The 21,502-nt window shown below is 41.4% G+C and overlaps 1 protein-coding gene across 3 annotated transcripts in view; it reads right to left on the minus strand.

The window, feature by feature from the left end:
• GSG1L (GSG1 like) overlaps positions 1–21,502 on the minus strand; it is a 65,374-nt gene that overhangs the window by 31,678 nt on the left and 12,194 nt on the right. For 2 of the 3 annotated variants that reach the window (XM_080557323.1, XM_080557321.1), the window contains exon 2: positions 12,048–12,095. The exons of the other annotated variant lie outside the window; for it this stretch is intronic. In XM_080557323.1, the coding sequence (XP_080413449.1) occupies positions 12,048–12,095 (48 nt within the window). The remainder of the gene's footprint in view (positions 1–12,047; positions 12,096–21,502) is intronic. 3 annotated transcript variants of the gene reach the window in all.

Here is a 21,502-nt window from a genome sequence, read left to right on the forward strand (position 1 = left end):
CTTTGCGAAAATATTTCCTTCAGAATAGTTAGTGCTTGATTCATTAGGAGTCTCCTACCTGGATGGCCTGTATCTGAGGGTCTGTATTCTTTCTCTCATGTTTTGGTCTTCATCCTGTGTATGCTGTAGATTTGCTTCTTCATCAGTCTGATGGTTATGTGTGCACAGAATGCTGCTGTGAGCTCATGTACAGAGCTCACCTAAGATGTGTGTGTTATGCCAAGGACATCCCCTGTTAATGCAGAAAGATTTCAGGTTCTGACTGCCTCTTCCTCATAACGTGCAGCATTAGTCAGGCAGTGTGTCATCCCTTCTCACCTTGCAGGAAATAGTAGTGCAATGTTGCAGCAGCAATGTGAGACCTCTGAGGAAAGGAAGGTCTTCTACTTTAAAAATAAATAAATAAATAAATAAATAAATAAATAAAATGATTTCACTTACACCCTTGTACACACAAATTCTCACAAGCACAAATATGTTCAGCTAGTCTTTCCAGGATTCCCTGAAATGATACAAAGAATAAGGGATGCTGTCTGTCAAGTCCTCCTCATGTCTTCTGGGCTTTCTGTAGGTTAGCAACAATGTGCTATGTTTGCACATGCCTTTTTGTCCCAACTAGGAGCTGACAATCGTCTGTTTTGCTGTTATGTCTCTGTTACATATCACAATTTATTTGCTTTCCTATGTCTCCCAGCCTAGTGACCTGAGAAGCTGCAGATGGATGGACAGTAGGATTTTGATGACCTACTAATCAGTACCATCAACACCTGCTATTCTGATATACCTTATCTTGCCATTTCTTCCTCAGGTGCTTCCACACTAACCAGTCCATCGCCTCCTCGACAGTGTTGCTGACAATGATAGAGTTCTGTTAGTGTACTGAGGGCCACTTTGTTTTTTTGCTCCTGCTTCACAATTTTTATGTGGGGTATGCTGCAGGTGGGCTTCTTCTGAAGCTCAACATCAGACTGTAGAGCTATTCCAGGAGGCAAGAGGGAATAGCTATCTTCAGGACAACCTTCCTGAGAAACTAAAGCACTGTAAGAACATGACCTGAGATGAGCTGCTCAACTGGAACTTCAGAGGGCAGAGCTGGAAGAAGTCCACATAAGTTCACTTACATCATAGGAGTCCTACCTCAGAAGGCCCTTCATATCATCTGATCTCAAAACAGGTTACTATCTGGTCACCAGCTTTGCATAAAATGCAAACATAATGCTGCTTAAAGGATGTTTTTCATCTGTGCTTCTGTCATTGTACAGAGGTTCTGAGAAGACCAGCAAGTTAGCCAAGACATAAATGAACTTCTTTGTATCCCCAAGCATCACACTATTGTTATTTCCTCAACAACGTGCTAACAGGTTGCCTTTTCTGTGGAGTTCCTGGTGAAAATCACCATTGCCACCTCCTCAGAGAAGAGTGCTTCACCTTTGAGATCACCCTGGAAAAGGACTCAGCCACTGAATCAACATTGCTACATGCCAAGGAAATTCATTTTCCAACAACTCAGTGAAATGAACAAGCCATTCACTGTGACTGAAAATGGGAACTCAAGTGCAACATAACTGTCTGACAAGATCAGATCAGTTTCTCATTTTCCTGTCTGACAGTGGAGGGCAGCATCAAGATTTTGGAAGTAGAACCATGGATACTAAGTGCATATCTTCAGAAGTGGGTGATCATGTTGAGTGCAAATACTGCACAGAGACAACATGTTAACAAAAGGATGTTGCAGGCAATTCTGGAATGGAAAAAATGAAGCAAGCTGATTTTTTTTTTTGACAATGAGATAAAGAAGCTTTACCTCAGCTTGTAATGAGTTTCAAGGCTCAAAAATTCTTCACAAAATTTGAATTTATTTTAGTATGTCAGCCCTGATCACTAGGCAAGGCACTGTAAATGATCACACTATTACCTCTCACCAAGGAGCATTCTGAATCAGGTATCTTCAACACTGAGTTTTGAAAAAGTAATCCTGAAAAATGTCATAGAAATTATGTTTAGAAGAATTCCATGCATCATGCCACACTTCAATGAATTCCTGATTAAGCGGTCCAAATATTTCCAGAAATTTTGAGCAGATTTAGACTGTCTAGTATCCAGTTTAAGAAGTATAAATACAAAACAGGAGTAACTGCTGTTGTCTTTGTAGGTTATTCTGGTGGTATGCATCTGGCCTTTTTTGTATGAAGTAAGAAAAACTAGGGGTCGTTCACAGTAGCCTGAGCAAAAATACATATTGAAGCATCAAGTATTATTTTCTAAAATCCACCGCAATTTCCTTTCAAAAATAAGTAACAGTTGCTGACTCCAACTTTTATATTTGAAAGTTCTGGTTAAATTGACCTCAAGAATGTGAAGAAATTACTGGCATGCACTTCTGTGCTTTTTCCCCACAGCATGCAAAGATGATTCTTCATTGTTTTGTACTATGTTAGTAAAGCCATTCTCAGGCTTGATAGCAATTGGGACTGAAATACCAAGAATTCGATACCATCTGAATGATATTGTGTGTGGGCTGATAAAGAAGACTTTCCCAGTGTTCGTGGAACCACAAAGTTCCATAATTTCATCTACTGTTGTGCTCTTGAGAATAATACAGCTGACAAACCAGTTCTAGAGAATATAAATACACATCTACACTTCTTATCACCCACATTCACATACAAGCAGGGAGTTTTATGCGATATGCTTATGATTATATATTTATTCGTAAATCAGAAAAGTCGATTTTTGGTGCCAGCTCATTATGACAACAGTTTCTCATGCCAGATTGTGAAGTCCTGTCTCCAGATGAAATAATAATATTTAAATCCCCTCCTGGCCTGCTTCTTCAGGCTGGCCAGGTCATGAAAGTGACTATCAAAAATCCAATATTAGTGCTCGTTCTCAAGGCAACACAGAAGAGGTGGCTGAGAGAGAAATTGCTGTTAAGAGTTCAAAGCAGTTTTAATCCATAAACATGAGCTGTTTGCTCGTAAAGAATCTCTTCTGGGAAAATCATATCGCTATTCCTGAAGGAGTTTGCTGAGTCATGTTAACTATATTATATGCAGTACAGGCAGGAACTGTGTGCATGAAAATGTTAGTCTTGCATTTTGACTAGTGGCTTGAAAATGTGTTACCTGCCAAGCTATGTGACACTGCCTCCTGATCATCCTGGCATTCCGTGAGCAATGCCCAAGGACCAGTAGTCCAGAGTCATTCCTGTGGGCCCTTTCCAACAGAAAATCATCTTCCTAATTGTGGTAAAGTTACATTGACAATATCTCAATGGGATTTTATCCTCCTTGGAAACACCTACTACTACTGTTGGATTCAAGGGTCTGACCAAAACAGCCTCATTTGAATTGTCACACTGTGCCATGCTGCCCCTGGGCGAGTTATAAGACTGGACCATGCTGCAGACAGCCAAAGAGATCTTGAAAAGGTTTACACTTGCCAGGTTCCTCATAATTCAGTGTTAAACATCTGCTCTGATAGTCAGGAGTCCAGCTGAGCTGCAACGAGACATAGTCACTCCTCCATCAACTCAGCCTTGATCTGTCTGAGAAAATCTTATACGAGCTGGTGGAGGCTTTGGTTTTTTTCTCCTTCACACTTCATATAACAAACAACTATGTGCTAGAAACAGTGGAACAGAGCGATGTGTTCTTTGAGATTATCAGACTTGGCTGAGATGTCACCCTGGTTCATGGCACCCACCGTGGTCTGCCACAACAGGGGAAATCTAGTTATTTCTTTAATATTCAATTCCAGAACTAATAGCATAATGCTACTAGTACACTGACAGCAGTTTCAATGTTCATGTAATAGGTGTGGCTTTTATGGTGAGTGCTCCATAGACTTAATGGGTGTTTGGTTTTCTTACACTAGTGATTTTTAAGATAGTCTGTTTATATATGTAGAGTGTTATTTTCTCTGCATTTTTGATCCTGTTTAATTCATTTCTCCTGCTATGTATTAGCTTCCCCCTATGTTTCTAGACCCTCTGTCTGTCATTGCTGTTTTTCCAGACTTGCCCATTATGTTAGAACTGACATCTACATCTCACATTATTCTCTCCTCTATCTCAAATTAATCCCTCCTCCTCACATTCATTGTGAGAGAGAAGAGAGGAAAAAATATACAAACATACATTTTGTGAAATGTTATGCATCTTTTTTGGGAAAGGAATTAAAATAAGCTTAAAATGGTCATATAAGTCTCATGCTTTCTCTTCCAGTTGCATTTTGATGGTTTTAGTCATTGGCTCACGTCTGCTCCTCCAAGAGTGGAATTATAAACCAGAAATGTTGGAATGATCAATAAAAAATGGTGGAAGGAATAAACATTGAGCATGCTGTTGTGGCTGGCATAGGGACTCAGCTCTGAGCAGTCAGTCCATCTGTTGGTTAATGCAGTCTCATAATATCAGACCATCTGTCTGCTCCTCTTGTGTGGCAGTGTAAAAGATGTGGGATGAGAGAAACAGACCACAAAACTAAGAGAGAGTTCCCTCCAAAACAAAGAAAGCTTCATAATCCTGAAGGACATTGGACATACCTAAAACTATCTGGTATTGTAAAACTAAGGCAGTCAAAAAATACAAAGGAGCAGCACACAGACAAAAGACTATAGTTTCCAGAACATGAAAGACCGTATGACAAATAAAATCAGCAGAAACTGCTTTAGGAGATAGAAGAAATGCCAGCTGTTTTGGTTTTGTTTAGCTGTAGTTCTTCACTGGTTTCTTTAATTTCAAAGGTGAGGTTGAGCTGTGAGCTAAATAAAATAATTTTCTTTAGAGTGATGGCGTGACTTTGGGCTTGGTTCTGAATTTAATCCTGCATAGGACATTGAACAATCTGTGGAATATCTTTTTGCATACATTCTCTATATCCTAATGTGAATACAGTAGAAGGGAAAGCTCATGACAAACACCCTAAATCAGGATTATCCCATATGTTTGATTAATATTTTTGGTTTAAATATTTCCTTTGAAGAGCTAGAGTTAGCGCTGATAATGTACTTCCTCAGCACTGGGCTGAGACATGAATTATACTCAGAACTTGTGGCTAGCATTCCCCACAGCAGAGAAACAATGTTCTCCGCGCCTTTTGAATTACCAGCATGAAAAGCAAGCTGATTGCTTCATAATGCAAATTTACCTAAATTCTGATCCTAAGCATGGTTTCTTCTTTGTATATTTAATTGGCTCTTAAAAACAACTTACAATTCACAATAGATGTGTAAGAAAACACAGAGAAAAGGTTAGTAAGATCTTTTTTTCTACATAACTTTCCTAATACAAGTGCACAGGTACTTGACTGTGTGAGTATATGTATATATATAAATATATATATATATAAAACCCTATTACAATTATATAAAAATTAATGTAAGCAGGATATGAAATATGTAAGAAGGCAATAGGGACTGTTTTGGAAAGTGTGCAATTCTTACAAGAGAACCAGTTACATTTCTTTTCACTGGATGTAGGTCTCTAAGGTCCCTAGGTGGTCAAAGCAGTTATAGAAAAGCTATCCTCTTTTTTTCTTCTCCATCTACACAGTACACATGCACACAAAGAAAAAAAAAAAAAGAAAAAAAAAAGAAAACCGATTTTTCTTTTTTAATTGGCTGGTTTGAGTTTCATTTTTGTGTTTTCCATCCTGAAATCTGTTCTGTGTTTTCCTTCTCATACAAAAAGGTGTTTCCTATTTTTGACTGTCATTCTCCTCTCTCCTTAAATTTTATCATATCTTTTTTGAGCTGGCGGTGGCAAGGGAGGGATAAGGAGTGCACTCAGAGTGCCGTGGGTGGGTACATCATGAATACATGTGGTGGCATGGTGATATTTTTTTGTTATGTTCTTTATTTTCTACAACGATCCTAATATTTCTTTTAATCTTAATCTCTGCAGAGCACTAGATTGATGTTTTCATAGAACTGCCTGTCACCACTCCAAGAACTCTATCCTGAGGGGTAAAAGCTAATTCAGAACCCATCACTATATTTGTAAAGGTAGGATTATTCTTCATGTTCACCACTTTGCATTTATCAACATCAAACATTATCTGCCGTTTCCCCTCTCACTCTCTGCAACTGCATTTTTTTTCAATTCATTTTTCTTTAGTGCCATGAAAGGCTCATTATCAGCAATAAACTTTTCAACCATTTTCTCAAGCACTTTTGGTAGAGCACCGGCCCCTGTACAGTTCCCTGTGGAGAGGTTTTAGCTGAACCTTTCATTTCTTTTAATTACTGCTTGTTTCTCTTACATTTCCTAATTCACAAGGGTTTTTTTGTTGTTGCTGTTTGTTTTTTGACTTATTCACTCTGCAAGGATGCTGAACCTGTGTATGGTAGTCTGTACAGAGGACATACATAAGTCACCTTCTATCTTTGACAGTGCACTCTATAATTTAAAAAGTCTTCTGTAACAATTCTGAGTGTTAAATACTCACTAGCAATGAGCATTTTCTGTCTGTCAGATTTCACCTTGCCTCAGTTTTCATGGTGTCTGAAAAGTCTTGTTTATTTTATGCATGTGAATTTCCCTGTGAATAAATAGAAAGCAATGCTGTATGGGCAGTTGCTCATGACCTCCTACTTTGTTAATTTTTGGGGGGTATTACTCCATAGACATGACAGTTGAAGCAGGTGACGAATACTAGCTGAGATTGTACCATACCTGTACAGATTTTATCCTGTGAATCATATGTGAATCCTGTCCTATGTTGGTGCAACCATCTCTAAACTTCGAGCCAACAACAACCTTTTAGCCTGCTCCTGAAGCAGCTTCCCAGTGGGGCTCCTCAGGCTGGAACACCACATTTCAGCACATGGTGCAGGCACTCCAGGTGTTTGGCATGCACATGAGTCATGGCCACACTGAGCACCATCCCAAAAACCCTCCGAGGCACCACATTCCCTGCAAGCCCTCCCTCTTCCCCAGCAAAGTTATTTCAGCATAGATGCCGTTTCCAAGTAACTTCCTCTGTATATATCCCAGTCCTCACCTGGATAGGGAGTCTAGCCAGTTATGACTCTTTGTTCTCCTGATCTCACAGCTGACATTTATACATTTAGAAAAGAATGAGGGAGTTCAAATCTCCACACAGTTCTGTGCGGGGGGAGGAACAGGCCTTTATATGTGGTGTCATTTGTCAGACCGTTTGGTGGGACATATTGCTACCTTTTGCTTTACACTGTGGTGCCGCTGTTACCAGACATAGTATTTGGCCTTGGTTTCTTCCTTTTTACTGTATCCTCCATGGCCTCTCGGAAGTTCTCTCAGGCACAGATTTGAAGTGACGGGAGCTAGAAGGTTCACCCAAAAGGTCTGATGAGAGAAGGAGAATTGTGGTGGAATATGTTGCAGCCACAGTGTTCTGGATGGGCTCTGCATCAGGGAGCTTGACACAAAGCTGTGTTAGCAAGCTTTGTTTCGAACAGCCCAAAGGGAGAAGAAAAGTTGGAAGGTGTGTTTAAAAATGGACCAAGGAGCTAAAAACTGCATGCATTTTCCATTGTAACACGTAAGTGTCCTTCGCTAAACAGGTTAGTTTCCTTCTTTGGATGTAAAAATACTCAGCAGGAGCAAAACTGTGATTACATTTTGTGGAGAAGATCCCAGAAGCAATTCAGAACTTAAAGATCAGGTGGCAGTTTCTTTCCAACTCCTTTGGGAAATACTTGCTCCCTTACTACTCACATCTGTAATGAAAATTAGAAAATAGCACAGTGCATGGGACCTAACAACAACTGTTCAGTGATTGCCCATCAAGAATCCTGGCCAAAGTAACCAGCCTTGGTTACCACCCTACCATCCTTTATCATTAGTGAATGGAAACTGTCATACAAAATATTTGTGAACACAGAAAATGTTTTTTCTATTTATTACCTACCATCACCAAGCTGATTTTATTAAGCAGATTTGGCATTAACAAACAGCAATAGGTAATAAATTCAATGTTAGCCTTAGAAGGTTCTGACAGATTGTTGGCAGCTGACTTAAGTGTAGGGGAGAGCTCTCCTAGCGTGGGTTGCAAATGTTTATTTATAACATTCTGTGGGTCTGTTTACCCCAGATTTTGCTGCTCAGATTTGCCTCTTTTTAGTAGATGGCACTGGTGCAATATATGCAAAGGCTATAATAGCTGTTCAGAAATATGGTATCCAGCTGCACTAGAGATAGATTAAGTTTCCTCTGCTAAGAAGGTTTTAAATACTATGAAGAGGTTTTATACTGACTTGCTGTTAATTGGTGATGGACTCTAGAAGAGACTGGTTACATAACCAGGCTAAGTTTGTTCTTAGACTTCTTTCCAGCATGCCTTAAAAGTGGAAGATGATGTGCTTTGAAGTATTTTGACAGGCTTCAACAACCTGTGTTTAGCAGAAAAGTTGGTTAGATAGAGGTCTTATTTGGATCAGGGAAAACCAACTGAAAAGAAAACTTTAGGAAGCTAAGTGCCCAGTTGCAGTAATAGCACATGTATAAATAGAGACATTTTAGACAATCAAAAACTTGAACATCCACTTTTTAGTGTAAGTTATGCCAAGAATGTGTTTACAGGAATAAGTTGAAGTGTTATTGTAAAGGTAAGTTTAGTCTAAACAATTCCAGTTACGCAATGGTCTGTGAAAACCAAAATATGTTAGTATAGCTGAGCTCAGAAAAAGGCACTCAATTTTTACATATTTGCTGTACATTATCATATCTCATTTACTTGGAAGAGGAATCAAGTATCTGTCCCAGCATCGGGTGTTACTGAATAGCTAACAAGCTTCTGACCAGTATGCATGCCCAATCAACACCACAAGAATCTGGAGGTGTTCACTGGTTTCTCATTGCTCCAAAAGTGGGGGAAATCTGTCTCTTGCCCCTTACCAGCTGCTGAGCACAGAGTTTGCCAGCTACATAGTGCTACCACCTTTTCTAAATAGGATTCACTTTGGAATGGAGCAGAGGTCAGCCCTCTGGAATCATCTGGTCTCAATACATTCATTGATCTATTTGAGAAATACAGGTTCAAATGATTTCTCTGATCTCTTTCAAAAGGGTATTACAGCACAGGGGATGCTTAGTAATGTTAATGCTGAGTGAGAGGATGAAGAAATTAAAGAACTAGGAAGTTCTTTCTAATTAGAACAGAAGAATAGAGTAAGTCAGAAAGTTAAAGAATTCTGCAGCGAAAAGTAAGTTTCTGCTGGAGAGCAGGAAGGCCCTGCAGAGGGACCTGGACAGGTTAGACGGATGGTGGATGTGGCCAATGGGATGATGCTCAACATGGCTAAGTGCTGGGTCCTGCACTTTGGTAACAACAACCCCATACAACGCTACAGGCTTGGGAGAGAGTGGCTGGAAAGCTGAACAGAGGAAAAGGATCTGGGGGTGTTGGTCAATGCTCACCTGAACATGAGCCATTAGTTTGCCCAGGTGGCCAAGAAGGCAGACAGCATCCTGGCTTGTATCAGGAATAGTGCAGCCAGCAGGACCAGGGAGGTGATCGTCCCCCTGTACTCAGCTCTGGTGAGGCCGCACCTCAAGTACTGTGTTCAGCTTTGGGCCCCTCACTACGAGAAGGACATCGAGACCCTGGAGTGTGTCCAGAGAAGGGCTACGAAGCTGGTGAAGGGCCTGGAACACAAGTTCTGTGAGGAGCGGCTGAGGGAGCTGGGGGTGTTTGGTCTGGAGAAGAGGAGGCTGAGGGGAGACCTTATTGCTCTCTGCAGCTACCTGAAAGGAAGGTGTGGGGAGCTGGGGGTCGGCCTCTTCTCGCATATAACTAGAGATAGGACAAGACAGAATAGCCTCAAGTTGCGGCAGGGGAGGTTTAGGTTGGAAATTAGGAGAAATTTCTTCTCAGAAAGAGTGGTTAGGCATTGTAAACGGGTTGTCCAGGAAGGTGGTGGAGTCACTGTCCCTAGGAGTGTTTAAGGAAAAGTTGGATGTGGTGCTTAGGGACACGGTTTAGTAGGTGATAGTGGTGGTATGGTGATGGTTGGACCAGATGATCTTGGATGTCTTTTCTAACCTTGACAATTCTGTGATTCTATGATTCTATGATAAATTGGGCATTATTGACACAATTTTCTCTTCACATGTTATGAAAGGATCTCTGGACAGTACAAGACTGATGGTGAAGAATTCAGATTGACTCTGTTTCAGAGTCCATTTGGTCTACAATTGCAGAATTTATCCTGTTTTTGCTTGTAAGTCAGGTAGTCAGTATTTTGTATCTCCAGCTGAGCATTCTCCTCTTTCTGTGAATATGCCATACAACTGCATGGATAGAATTCAGAAATAGAAATAATTTTCTTCACTAGAACTATACCAAATGAACTTAACTTCTTCAAAAAGGAAAAATAGAATAGTCTAGAAATATACACTGACACCATGCAGCAACTCTAAAAGCGCTACTGAAAAAAAAATGCTGACAGTGTTTAGCAACACCAAAAAATACTTACAGTACTAAGTGCTGTTTTGGAAAGTGTGTGGGTGACGCAACCCAGCATTATGAACCGTAATGAACTTGCGCAGAAAAATGGATAAAGCACAAAACCATCCCACTGCTTTTATAACAGACACATTGTGCATGTTTTGAGTCTGTCTCCTGACAGTGTCATGCAATGTACGCTAGGCCTTGTTGCCTTTTCAGTTCCTCTTATGTCTTTATCAATGTCCATTCTGTCTCCTTTCACATTTCTCTCCTGCTGGCTGAAGACTCTTAGTCTCTTTCTTGTACAGAACCTTCTAGAACTCTGAGTATTCTTTCTGCCATTCTGTGAACTGGACTAAAAAGGACAAAATACTACACTATATTTTATACAGAGACCAACTCTTGAATGTGTACAGTCATCATGTGATGGGATATTCTCTGCTCTGTTCTCAACCCTTTCCTAATGATTCCTAAAAGACAGTTGTTTTCTGACCTATACTTAACATTGAGCTAGTTGATTCATGAGAATTGTTATGCCCAAGGTCCCATTGCTGTGTGTAATATTTAGCTCACAGTCCATTAATGGTAGTAATCCCAGAACTGTTTTTCCGTTATCTGTATAATATATTAAAGTATACTTACAAGAAACTTCACAGAGACTGTTACTATTTCTCTCAATGAAATACCCCACTATTTTATTAATGGTAATTACCCTTCTCTTTCAAATTGTCCAGCTGATCAATAATTTAGACTAAGAACAATTGTTCTTTACACCGCTTGCTGCCTCTGTCAAACCTGATGAAGATACCACATGCACAAAAGGTTTTGTGATTGTCTCAAGTGATCTAACAAGTTGTGTCATTTCTTCATACAGACATGAGTTTTCACCTGCCCCTTGGATTCTCCAGAATCTCATTATCAGTGTGAAGGACAGTACAGGGCTTGTGCACCTGTTCAATCATGGGCAGAGTGCTCTGTCTTGAGCAGGAAGCAGGAAGCAGAACTGGGTGCTCAGCTGCCCAATTTGTTGGTTAATTGAACTCTACTCATTTATTATTATTATTTATTTTTTTTTTTTGCCAATAAATACTTTTAGGAAATATGGCTTAAATTGCTGTGGAGAATTTTCACCTCTATTATGAGGTAAAGAAAACCTTTGCAGCCTGTCCTTTCTGTACAGTTGACTTTTTATTTTTTTGAGGGTAGGTCAAATAAACAAGCAGATACATGATCTCCTCTCGCAAAGTGCCACTTGGTATCTGAAAATAAATGTGACTGCAGTTTTCTGACTATAAATGTCTTCATGGCCTAAGGAAACTATGTATTGTGACCTTCCTTGGTACAAGAAGTAGGTAGATGTCTTTATTACAATATAAATCTTCATTTACTTGAAAAAAAAAACAACCAGCTAAATGAAGAAAAAATGCATCAGAGAAATGACAGGTCTGCATAAACTAAGTAAACATCTGTCTTAAACCTTTGGCTGCATCTAATCCGGATGACATGTAAGTTCCTGTGTACTTAGGAAGTAATGTTTCCCCTGGCACTGAAGTATGACAAGAAACAGTACTGATGCAATTTGTAAAATGGGAAGAAGCCTTGACTGTATCATCTTACCTTTTTCAGAAGCCGGAGCAAGGTCAATAAAACTTCGACATTTTTCACCTTTAAAAGAAAAGGATTATTTTAGGAGACATAATTTGACTGGTTTTGCTCTGCCTCCTGTTTCTGACTGCTGTTGCTGCCATCACTCCCACCTGAGACTCTACAGGACCACTACGTTGTCTCACACATAGAGCCTGAGACTGGGCCTCCATCCTGGACAAAACACATTATCCTCACAAGGCTGGATTCACAGTCCCTTTGTCAGCAGTACAAAATAAAATTAGCAAAGAAAAATTTCCTCTTGCATGATTAGGTCCCTGTTGGGTCTGTGATGCTCTTTGCTAAGGGCTAAAACAGTTCTGAACTCCAGATGGAGAGGCACTGTGGTGGGGTAGCACTGGGAGGACACAGGCCTAATTCACCAATACATTTGCTCCCTTTCTTCTCATCTTCAGTACAATGCCTGTACCTCACCAGAGGATGGCCAAAGCTCCCGGAGACAGGAAGCACTGCCACACGCACAGATGTCTCAGTACTCAGCGTCCCTCTCGAGTTACTCTGACAGATTTGCTCACAGCATGTTTATATGCCAGTATGACGAAAATACTTCTGTCTGCAGAAGTCTGGTAAGTGCTGGCAATCTGCCCCACAACCTTAAAGTGCAGTTGTAATACTGATAGGAAATATATTGAAAAAAGGGAAAAAGTAAACACCTGTTATGAAAACAATACACAGAAGAAAATAAATCCAAACCGAACCAAACCAAACCAAAAAAAACTAAGCATTTCCCTTTCTTGCCACTCCCTGAAAGTACTTGACATGTACAAGGGAGCTAAAAAGCTCATGCAAAACAGGGAAAAGGAGTAACACAGTGAGGACTTGGCAGGTCCGCCCCAGAATATTGGCTGCCTTACCTCGGTATACTGCCAAAGTGCACAAGGAGACCAATGTGTGCTACAGAAATATGTGTCCACCTTCCCCAGCGCATCCTGCTGGCAACCACCCAGCACCAACAGCCCCTGGCAGTGAATGGCAGCCCTGTCTAGGAGCAACCTGGTCAGGATGCTCATCCCAGTGATCCCACCAAAGTTCATTCAGCAGCACACTGCTACACTCGTTCATACAACGTGTATGGTAATTACAGAATTTGGATTTGCCTAAATTGCAGGAAATTTGCCTAAAGAGTAAGAAAAAGTAGCTGAAGGAGTTGAAGTTAGGAGAGAGAACTGCTAATTACTCTAAATTTTTCCTCCATCTTGTCAGAGACAGGTATAGACATGCGATAACTGCACCAGCGATCAGGGCCCCTTTGTGCTTGCAGCTGTCCATAATAACATGAATACTGGTGGTGTACTGTGCAGCCACCCTGTCAATCCCACAGCGCACAAGGAAGAAAAGGCATAAAACAAGAGGATATTGGGGACAGAATGAGTGCATAGCAAGATGACTGAGCACAAGGGTAACAGCTTACATAACAACTCAGGTAGGCTGCTGTTGATTAGATCTTGGTAGGCACTTTAGCAGAGAAAAATAAAGAAAGGATAAGAGGATGGAAGAATAATGAGAAGTAGCAGATAGGTGACATGTTTGTTTCTGAGCTGTGGTAAGGATGCGGTTGATCCTCAAGAGAATCAGTGCAAGGAAAATGGAGAGAAGGGGGAGGAGGACTAGGGTAGATCCAAAGGTGAGAATGGATAAACCTCCTAGGAAAGCAAAATTAAAAAAATGAAATCTTGACAAACCAGTTCAGTGGTGTCATGAGAATGAGGTTACTAAAGATTTCAGTGAGTTATTTGAAACAGAAGAATGAACTTTTCTCACTTTGTCCTTTCATTAATTACCCAAACATCAGAGTTCTTCCAACCTGCATAGTTAAAAAACAGAAAAAGGGAAACACAAGCTCCTTTTTCTTGTCACTCATCCCAAACGTCTGACTGTTATCCACTCTGCTACATTTTGTAGAAGACAAACATTGATATTCATGGGAATTAGTTTCCCTTCAACAGGTTTTATCTAAGAAAGGAAAATGTGATGAAAATCATCATTTGCAAAGAACAGTAGCTCTCAAAGCTAGACTAAAACACCTTTGCAATGCAGAGGTCCCAGATTGTCATGTCCTAGGTAGCATGAGCGAATTTTCTGGGCCTTAAAACAGTTTTGGCTCTCCATTATCCAGTGCAGAACATTTCTTGCAACACCCAAATGTCTCAGGCCAGCGGCTGCATCAGCGCTCCCCTGCTTGGGTGAAGCTACTTCTGTTTCAAGAAGCTATTCTCAGACTTAAACGCAGATCGCTCCTGATAATACTCAGCTCCAGTATCTCACAACAACAACAAAATGCAATGGACCACTTTAAAATAGGGAGCATGATGGTCCATGCAACAGTGTACCTGGTTGGCAGCACCACCTGCAAGTAGCACTAACAGGCAGCTGACACCAACACTCCTCTGGGTAATGATGATGGGGTGGCAGCAGAGCCAACAAAGTCTTACTTTAGGTTAATTAGCTCAGATGTATTCCAGCATACATCAAGTTACATCTACCATGCATCTATCCTTCTAGGTACATTGCTATCCCTGCCTTAGATAGAATGACTCTTAATGGTCCAAATGTAATCTAAGTCCTTGGCTCAGGAAACCTTAACCGTGTGTCTTGAAAACTTCATGTTCCAGGTGACACGATGTCTTCTTGTTGGACCAGTTTGCCTAAGCCAGCCGTGTCTTGAATTTACAAAATAAAAAAAAAAAAGGAAAAATTCCAATTTTTCTGACAGGTTTTAATGCGTTGGTAGTTTCTTATGAAAAAAATTAAATGTGGCAGTCTTTGGAGAAAAACCTGAAGATGCAAGAAACTTTAGAGAGTGAATTCTACAGACAATGGAAGATGAGGCATGTTTTTGGCTTGTACAGCCTATCTTCTGAGAAACCAGCAGCAAGTATTTTAGAGCTTGCAAAAGACTTTTGTTGCCAACTAGCCCTGACCAGAATGAAGAACTCCTCTATGTCATAATAAATGACTCTTGACTGTGGATTACAGATAAATTTTCCTTGGAAGGACTTGGTTTAACAGGAGGTCTTGGACTACGTTCTCTGGAGTCTCAAGGAGGCTTTCCTGATGTGTTTCTATTAAAGATTTGCAAATTATTTTTATTAACCTATCTTAAGCTTAGAGTAGAAGGAAACCTAAATAGACAAATCATTAAATTGTTACCATCTATGGTTTTCATAGTGCCTGCAGAATGGAAAACATTTCTTTTTTAATGTAGAAGGAGCCTGGGGCAGCTTGCAAGCCAGAGGACAAAAGAGAGAAGGAGGTGAAAGGTATTCAGCTATATGTGAAGCTTTCAGGAAGGAATTTAGTTTAATCCTCTGCAGTGCATGTGAAAGAGAGACAGAGAGAACAACTTTGCTATAAGCATCCTGGTTGTTGAGAAAATGGTCAAGGTAAACATGGAAAGGGACTAAACTGCAGAGGAGCAGTGGGTAAATCACACATTGAGGATGAAATTTTTTATGGAATCAATGAAGCAAAAGGTAGACTCATAAGTGGGATCAAAAGGGAGCTGATAACAAACAAAGCCGAGAAGTTTCTGCTAATAGGTCTGAGCTGAGAGGGACATGTAGTGAAGTTTGTGGGTGAGGAGGTGTCACAGCAACATGTGCACGAGCTACAGAAGAATATGAAAACTTACAATTACAGCAATCCTGGATAGTTCCAACCAAGACACAGCTGAAAGTTAGGGATGGCTGACTGGCTGGCATCTGTACATGTTTTAGAGAAGACGGTGGCATTACTTGAACACGACCTGAGAATACAAGGCAAGAGGGACTCCAAAAGCAAAGACAGTGTATTAATTATATTCCTGGTGGAGATGTCATTGGGACAGGGGTAACTTCTGTGGTTTGAGAGTGAAAAGTGAGGAATGAGTTTTTGGCTAATCTAACTCTAGCCAAAGTCCTATGTAATGGCTCAAGGATAGAAAAAGGTCTTCAGAATTTTAGTTCATTTGGACAACATTTCTGTACTTCACTTCTAAGAATGTTAATAGATTTGATTGCAACAAACTTGAGGGACCAACTTGAGGGCCCTTAAGGGGGCATTCAGTTGGCTTTCTTGTACAAGGCCCAACATTCAAATTCTGGCTGCACTTTCTCAGTGCCCCAAACACTGTACTCCTCATGCAAGGGAGAATGTGAGTGAGCAGAGAATGGTTGACTTTATTTTATAAGCCAACCCATGGAAGCATGTTCTCAGGGAACAAGCTAAGCAGAAGAACAAAAATCATGCTGGTCTTGCTTGTAGAGAAGACTGGATTCACACTGTCAGCTGATTGTTTTGGAAAGGTTATCATTAAAAACTGAGAATCAGCTTGGAACCCCAGCTGGCACTTGATGCTACGGCAGAAAGCAAAGAAGCAGTCATTTTCCACAAGAACCTGACATTTAGTACTAGTTCACTGGAGAGATAGACATCATCTTTCTGGGGGGACCAAACAAAGGAATTTGTCTAACTCTGACTGCTCTGGTCCAGATGTCTAAGCCTCACTCACCCCAGTCTTCCAGAAGGCACGAATCAGGCTCTAATTTAGATATGACACCAGTGACTATGACAGACAAAACATGAAGCACAAAGCAAGCTAAACAATTGCATAGCATTTTCAGACCTTTTTAAACCCATTGTTAAAAAAGCAGACAAATTCATTGCCATGACCGTCACACAGCCCCACATCACTCCCTCTGCCTTGTGGCTGTTCCATCCATTTATCATTGTAAATTAAAGTTTCTCTGTGTAGGACCCTACCTCAGTTTCTGCAGGAACTCTTGAGAAACATATTGCTTCTGAGCAGGTAATGTATCTTAAAGATGGATGTTTTGACCTTTCTTTTTACTTCTTCAGGCAATCACAGAAGTTATAAAATAATTCCTCTGCTTAGGTGCATCCATCCAATGAATGTTTTTCTTTCAATATATTACAAGTTGCCCCATACCCTGCCTGCCCTGCCTCAAGGAATCAAAGCATGGCATGCCTGCTGGAGGTAATGGAGAAGAATCCATTCTGCCCTTTAAGACTTGAAGTGATGCAAAGACATTTAAAGTTTTTATTACTTTTCCACACTTCTAGTTGCACAGACAAAAGACTAATTTAGGAAATGTGAGCCATTAAAAAAGAATAAGAAGTGAAATGCTGTAGTGATGTTGAAGTCAGTGTGCAATTTTTTTCTGAGTAGCTATTATATGTACAAACCACTATAAAATGTTAATTCTTCTGATGTCTTTGTCGGCAGGACTGAGATAAAAGAAATTATTCAAATGATAGCTGTGATGAAATAGTTATCTGTTATTTTAATGCTATTATTGCTACTTTTTATTTACTTTTTGCTGCTGTAAACCTGTGCTAAATATGCTAAAATGTGCTGTGTACATAATCTGTAGTCTTTGTCTATGTGTAAGTTGCTATAAAAAAGGTTCACGTGACCCTGAAACAAACATTTCAATATCACCAGGGCAGAGGGAAGGACTTGTACTCTGTCAATCCAGGTGTTAAGAGGACAGTCAAGAAAAGGAAACACAACTTATCAAAGCAAAATCTCTATTTACAAGGAGATTGGGCTGTCCACACCTGAGCAGAAGGAATGTCAGAAGAGTAAGTTTCGGAACAGACAGACTGAAAGATACTTGGTGGATCACAGAAATCATAACAGCCCAGTAGCACTGTGTTGATGGAACCCTGCAGGTCTCTTGTCCAGCTTTGTGTTCAGAGTAGGACAGTCGCTAACTCCTGATCAGGTTGCTTGTGACTTTGCCCAGCCACATCTTGAAATACTTCAGGAATGAAGATACCTCATCTCTAGTGGCTCCAAGGATGGAGGTTCTCCTTGGCTGTGGTCCCAGGGCTGCACCTCCCTTCTAGAGAAGTGCTCCTTAATGTCCAACCTGAACTCCTCTAGCTGCTCTGGCATCTTTGTAGCAATCCTTCCTATACTTGTAGGGACATGAACAAGCCCAGCTCCCTCAACTTCTTTTCACACCTAGTGTACTTTAGGCCCCTGACCAAGAAGTCCAGACAAGTAGGTGGACTATAAAAGATACTGTGCTGTAAGTAGGAATCGTTTTCATCCAGAGATTACATTATAGGACATGATGTCTGTCAAGAATATATTGACATCAAAGCAAAGTAATATAGGGAGAATGACCTTTAAATTTAAACATGATATAAGCAAATTAAGCAGGATTTTTCATGCTATATACATGGACCTGCATTTTTTGGTTTTGGTTTGTTTCTTTGTTTACTTCTTTTCAGACGTAAGCTATTATTTTATCTCAATTTTATCTGAACCTGACTTTACTGAGTCATGTCTCCCCAGTGGCTGCAGTGAATTTGAAGCCATATGACTGGAAACCTTTAACAGCTACCCAACTCTCCAGCAAGTTTGCCCAAGACAGCCAAAGGGGAATGGCATTTGCTACTACAGAAAGAAAACAGAACATTCTGAGAGCTGGAGACACAGGACGCCTTTTAGATACAGGGTAAGATAATGACAAAGCCTTTTGGGTATGTCTGGGTACTGAGGAAGCTAGTGGTACAATCGTGTTTTCCTCTAAATGTAGTCTGCAGGACAAGGAGAGCAAGGTTGCCTCACATCCAGCTGCTGTTTTCTAGATTGTGCTGGGCTTAGTGCTAAAGCTTGTGCTGGGAACTACACAAACAGCTCCTGATGAAGAACACTTCCCTTTGTTCCTCCTGTCCCTGGAGCACAGGAACCCCTCCTCCATTTTCAGAGGTAACCACTGGTGTTGTTTTCAGAGCTCATTCGTACTTGAGTGTGCAGACATGCATCTCACTGAGAACTGAAGATGTCAGTAGTGCTTTCACTGTTCCTCTTAGGATTTACTCTAAGTTATTTTTGGATATCTTGTATAACGGATCTCTTAAGCCCTCTTTAGCTTAATTTTAGACTTGGCAGAGTTTATCCTGCTGTGCTGCCCTTTTCCAGATGCATCTTCTCATAACCAGGCTCTGGGAGAGTCTTTAGAGAATACAGAAAAGGGAGCATTTAGGGATGCAACAAGAACAGTGTCTAAGATTCCTCCTCTTGATAGACCTACCCTCACCCAGTTGTCTCAGTGACTCTGACAGAGGAGAAAGCCAGAGAGTGATCTCTCCTGTACATAACTAACTTATGTAGAAAGAAGAGGTGTGACCTGGCTTGAACACTGTCTGCCGTGCCATGTATGTGAAGCTCTCTGGAGCTCAGCAGCATCAGGGAGTTGCTGGAAGCTGAGGAGAGAGGACTGATCACCTGAACATCAACAGGAGCACACCTGTGGTACCAGCTTCTTCCATGGCTTCCCAAGGGTGAGGTAGAAACATCACCTATGATGTCATCTATGCAAGCCCCGGCAAATGCATTCCTTCCTAAGCATGCTGGCTCTGCACAAGTTCAGTTGCATCTCTGCTGGGCTTCCTGAGAAGGGGGCATAGGTCGTAGTGGCCTATAGGTACCAGCAACTGGAAACATTGACATTTGTCTGTGTTTTTCCCTAGTTGATTAATGTAACTTAATCCTGCATACATGCATGTGTGTGCATTTGTAATTTAGTAGGGATTTTCAAACTGAACCAGCCAGAGAGGAGGAGGAGACATATCTGGAAAGACCCACGCTCACAGCTGGTGGCTGGGTAACAGCCCTGAGTTCTTGGTACAGATCATAGACCTACAGCCCATGATAATATTTGAGGGACCATGAGTGTGATGTGCTTGTGCATCTACAGAGGAAAGGAGTGAGCACTGCTTCACTAGTGATCTTGAAACCTGCTCAGTCAGAAAGGAGGAAGAGGCACGAGCTACCTGATGGAGTGCTGTTGGTGTTTCTGTGGGTGCTGTAAAGGCACATCTCTGTCTGGGCTGGTCTGTATGGCCAGCCACGTAAGTGTCACACACACGTCTCTCTGTGTGCGCATGTGCACCTGCATCTTGAGTACCTACTCAGCCTGAACTACAAAGGAAAGGAGCAGCAAACAGGCAAGAGAGGAGAAATCCCCTGGGTCTGGAAGTCCCCCGGGTTCAGCTTCCATTACCAGGAGCACACATAGCATTTCCTCAGACAGGCTCACTGAGACTCATCCCATTTCATGGCTCTACAGCTGTGCAAGCACCCGCAGCACAGAAGTCGAATGTTTTCCAGCTCTTCTGTGGTTTCTTCTGAAGAAAGCTTGGCTTTGGGTTTCTGTGCATTCCTAGGAAGCAGTGTATGGGAAGAAGTGGATCCATCAGTGTGAGTGTCAGACCGTGGGAATGGGAGAGAAAGTTTCGGCAGCGTAAGATGATCCCACTGTCTCACTTGCAGTGTCACTGAGGCCCATACTTTTTACATAGTGCTTCTCCTCCTGCTCATAACATGGTCAGAAGCCCTGAGCTTCTAGCCTTCCCAAGCTTATGGCACACGCTTGTCATTAAAATTGTCTCACGTCTGAAAAATCATTTCAGGAAAAAAGAAGTATGAGGCATTTTTTGGCAGTGTTGCGTTCTGGAGAGGGTAAATGAGCTGGTAAAGAGTGAGAATGCTGCAGGGATGGGAAGTAGGCACTGCAGGACACTGCTGAGAAGTGATGAAGGGGTCACCTGCCTGTCCTGGCACCTCAAATAAGTCACTAGAAGTACCACTGAACCCTCCTGTGCAGACACAGGGCCATACAGTGGCACTGGCAGGCCAGTCTCCCAGACAGCACCCTCTCCACAGTACTTGGACCTAGCAGAGCTGCTCCCTTACCTTCTCCACTGAAGAGTCTTACTTCAGTGTGTCACACACACTTCAGATTGCTGAGCTGCTTCTGACTGTATTGGAGGCAAATGCTGCCTCCTCATACCTTCCTCGGGCATCTGCACTTCCCTAGCCTGAACAATAATTTGAAAGCAAAGGCTAAGAAAGAGAAGTGGCTATTCCAGATCCCCAGAATTCAAACCTGCCAGAAAATTAAGACAAACAGGGCCCCACAGAGCTGTCAGGACTGCACAGTGTATCAGCTTCAGGGCTGTGAGCTATTTTCCCCTTATGGTATGCACATCTTGTCATTGACACAATGAAACTGCATTGCAACAGGTCAGATGCACCTAGCTGCAACTTCCTAAGTGGTTGCAGGCTGACATCCTTTTATGGGGAAGTGGTAGACACTAGAGAGTAATTGCAGAGCTATATGGGACAGCTGGAAAGGCGGGTTGAGGTGCACATAGACTGGGTCTAAACTATAGCACACAGATGTACTTCCAAGCTCAATGTTCATGCTGACTTTGAGTCTTCCTGAGACCAATGTGTATTCTACTGTTTCTTCCACCAGTTGCCTAAAATGTATGGCTTGTTCACTCCTTTCGCACTCTGTAGCTGGAGAATTCAGATTTCTCACCCTCACCTGGAACAGTTTCTCTGTCTTCAGGACACCACACTGCATGACAATGGCTGGATTTGTCCA

Source organism: Anser brachyrhynchus (genome assembly GCF_964034855.1).
Source record: "Anser brachyrhynchus genome assembly, chromosome: 15".
Classification (NCBI taxonomy): domain Eukaryota; kingdom Metazoa; phylum Chordata; class Aves; order Anseriformes; family Anatidae; genus Anser; species Anser brachyrhynchus.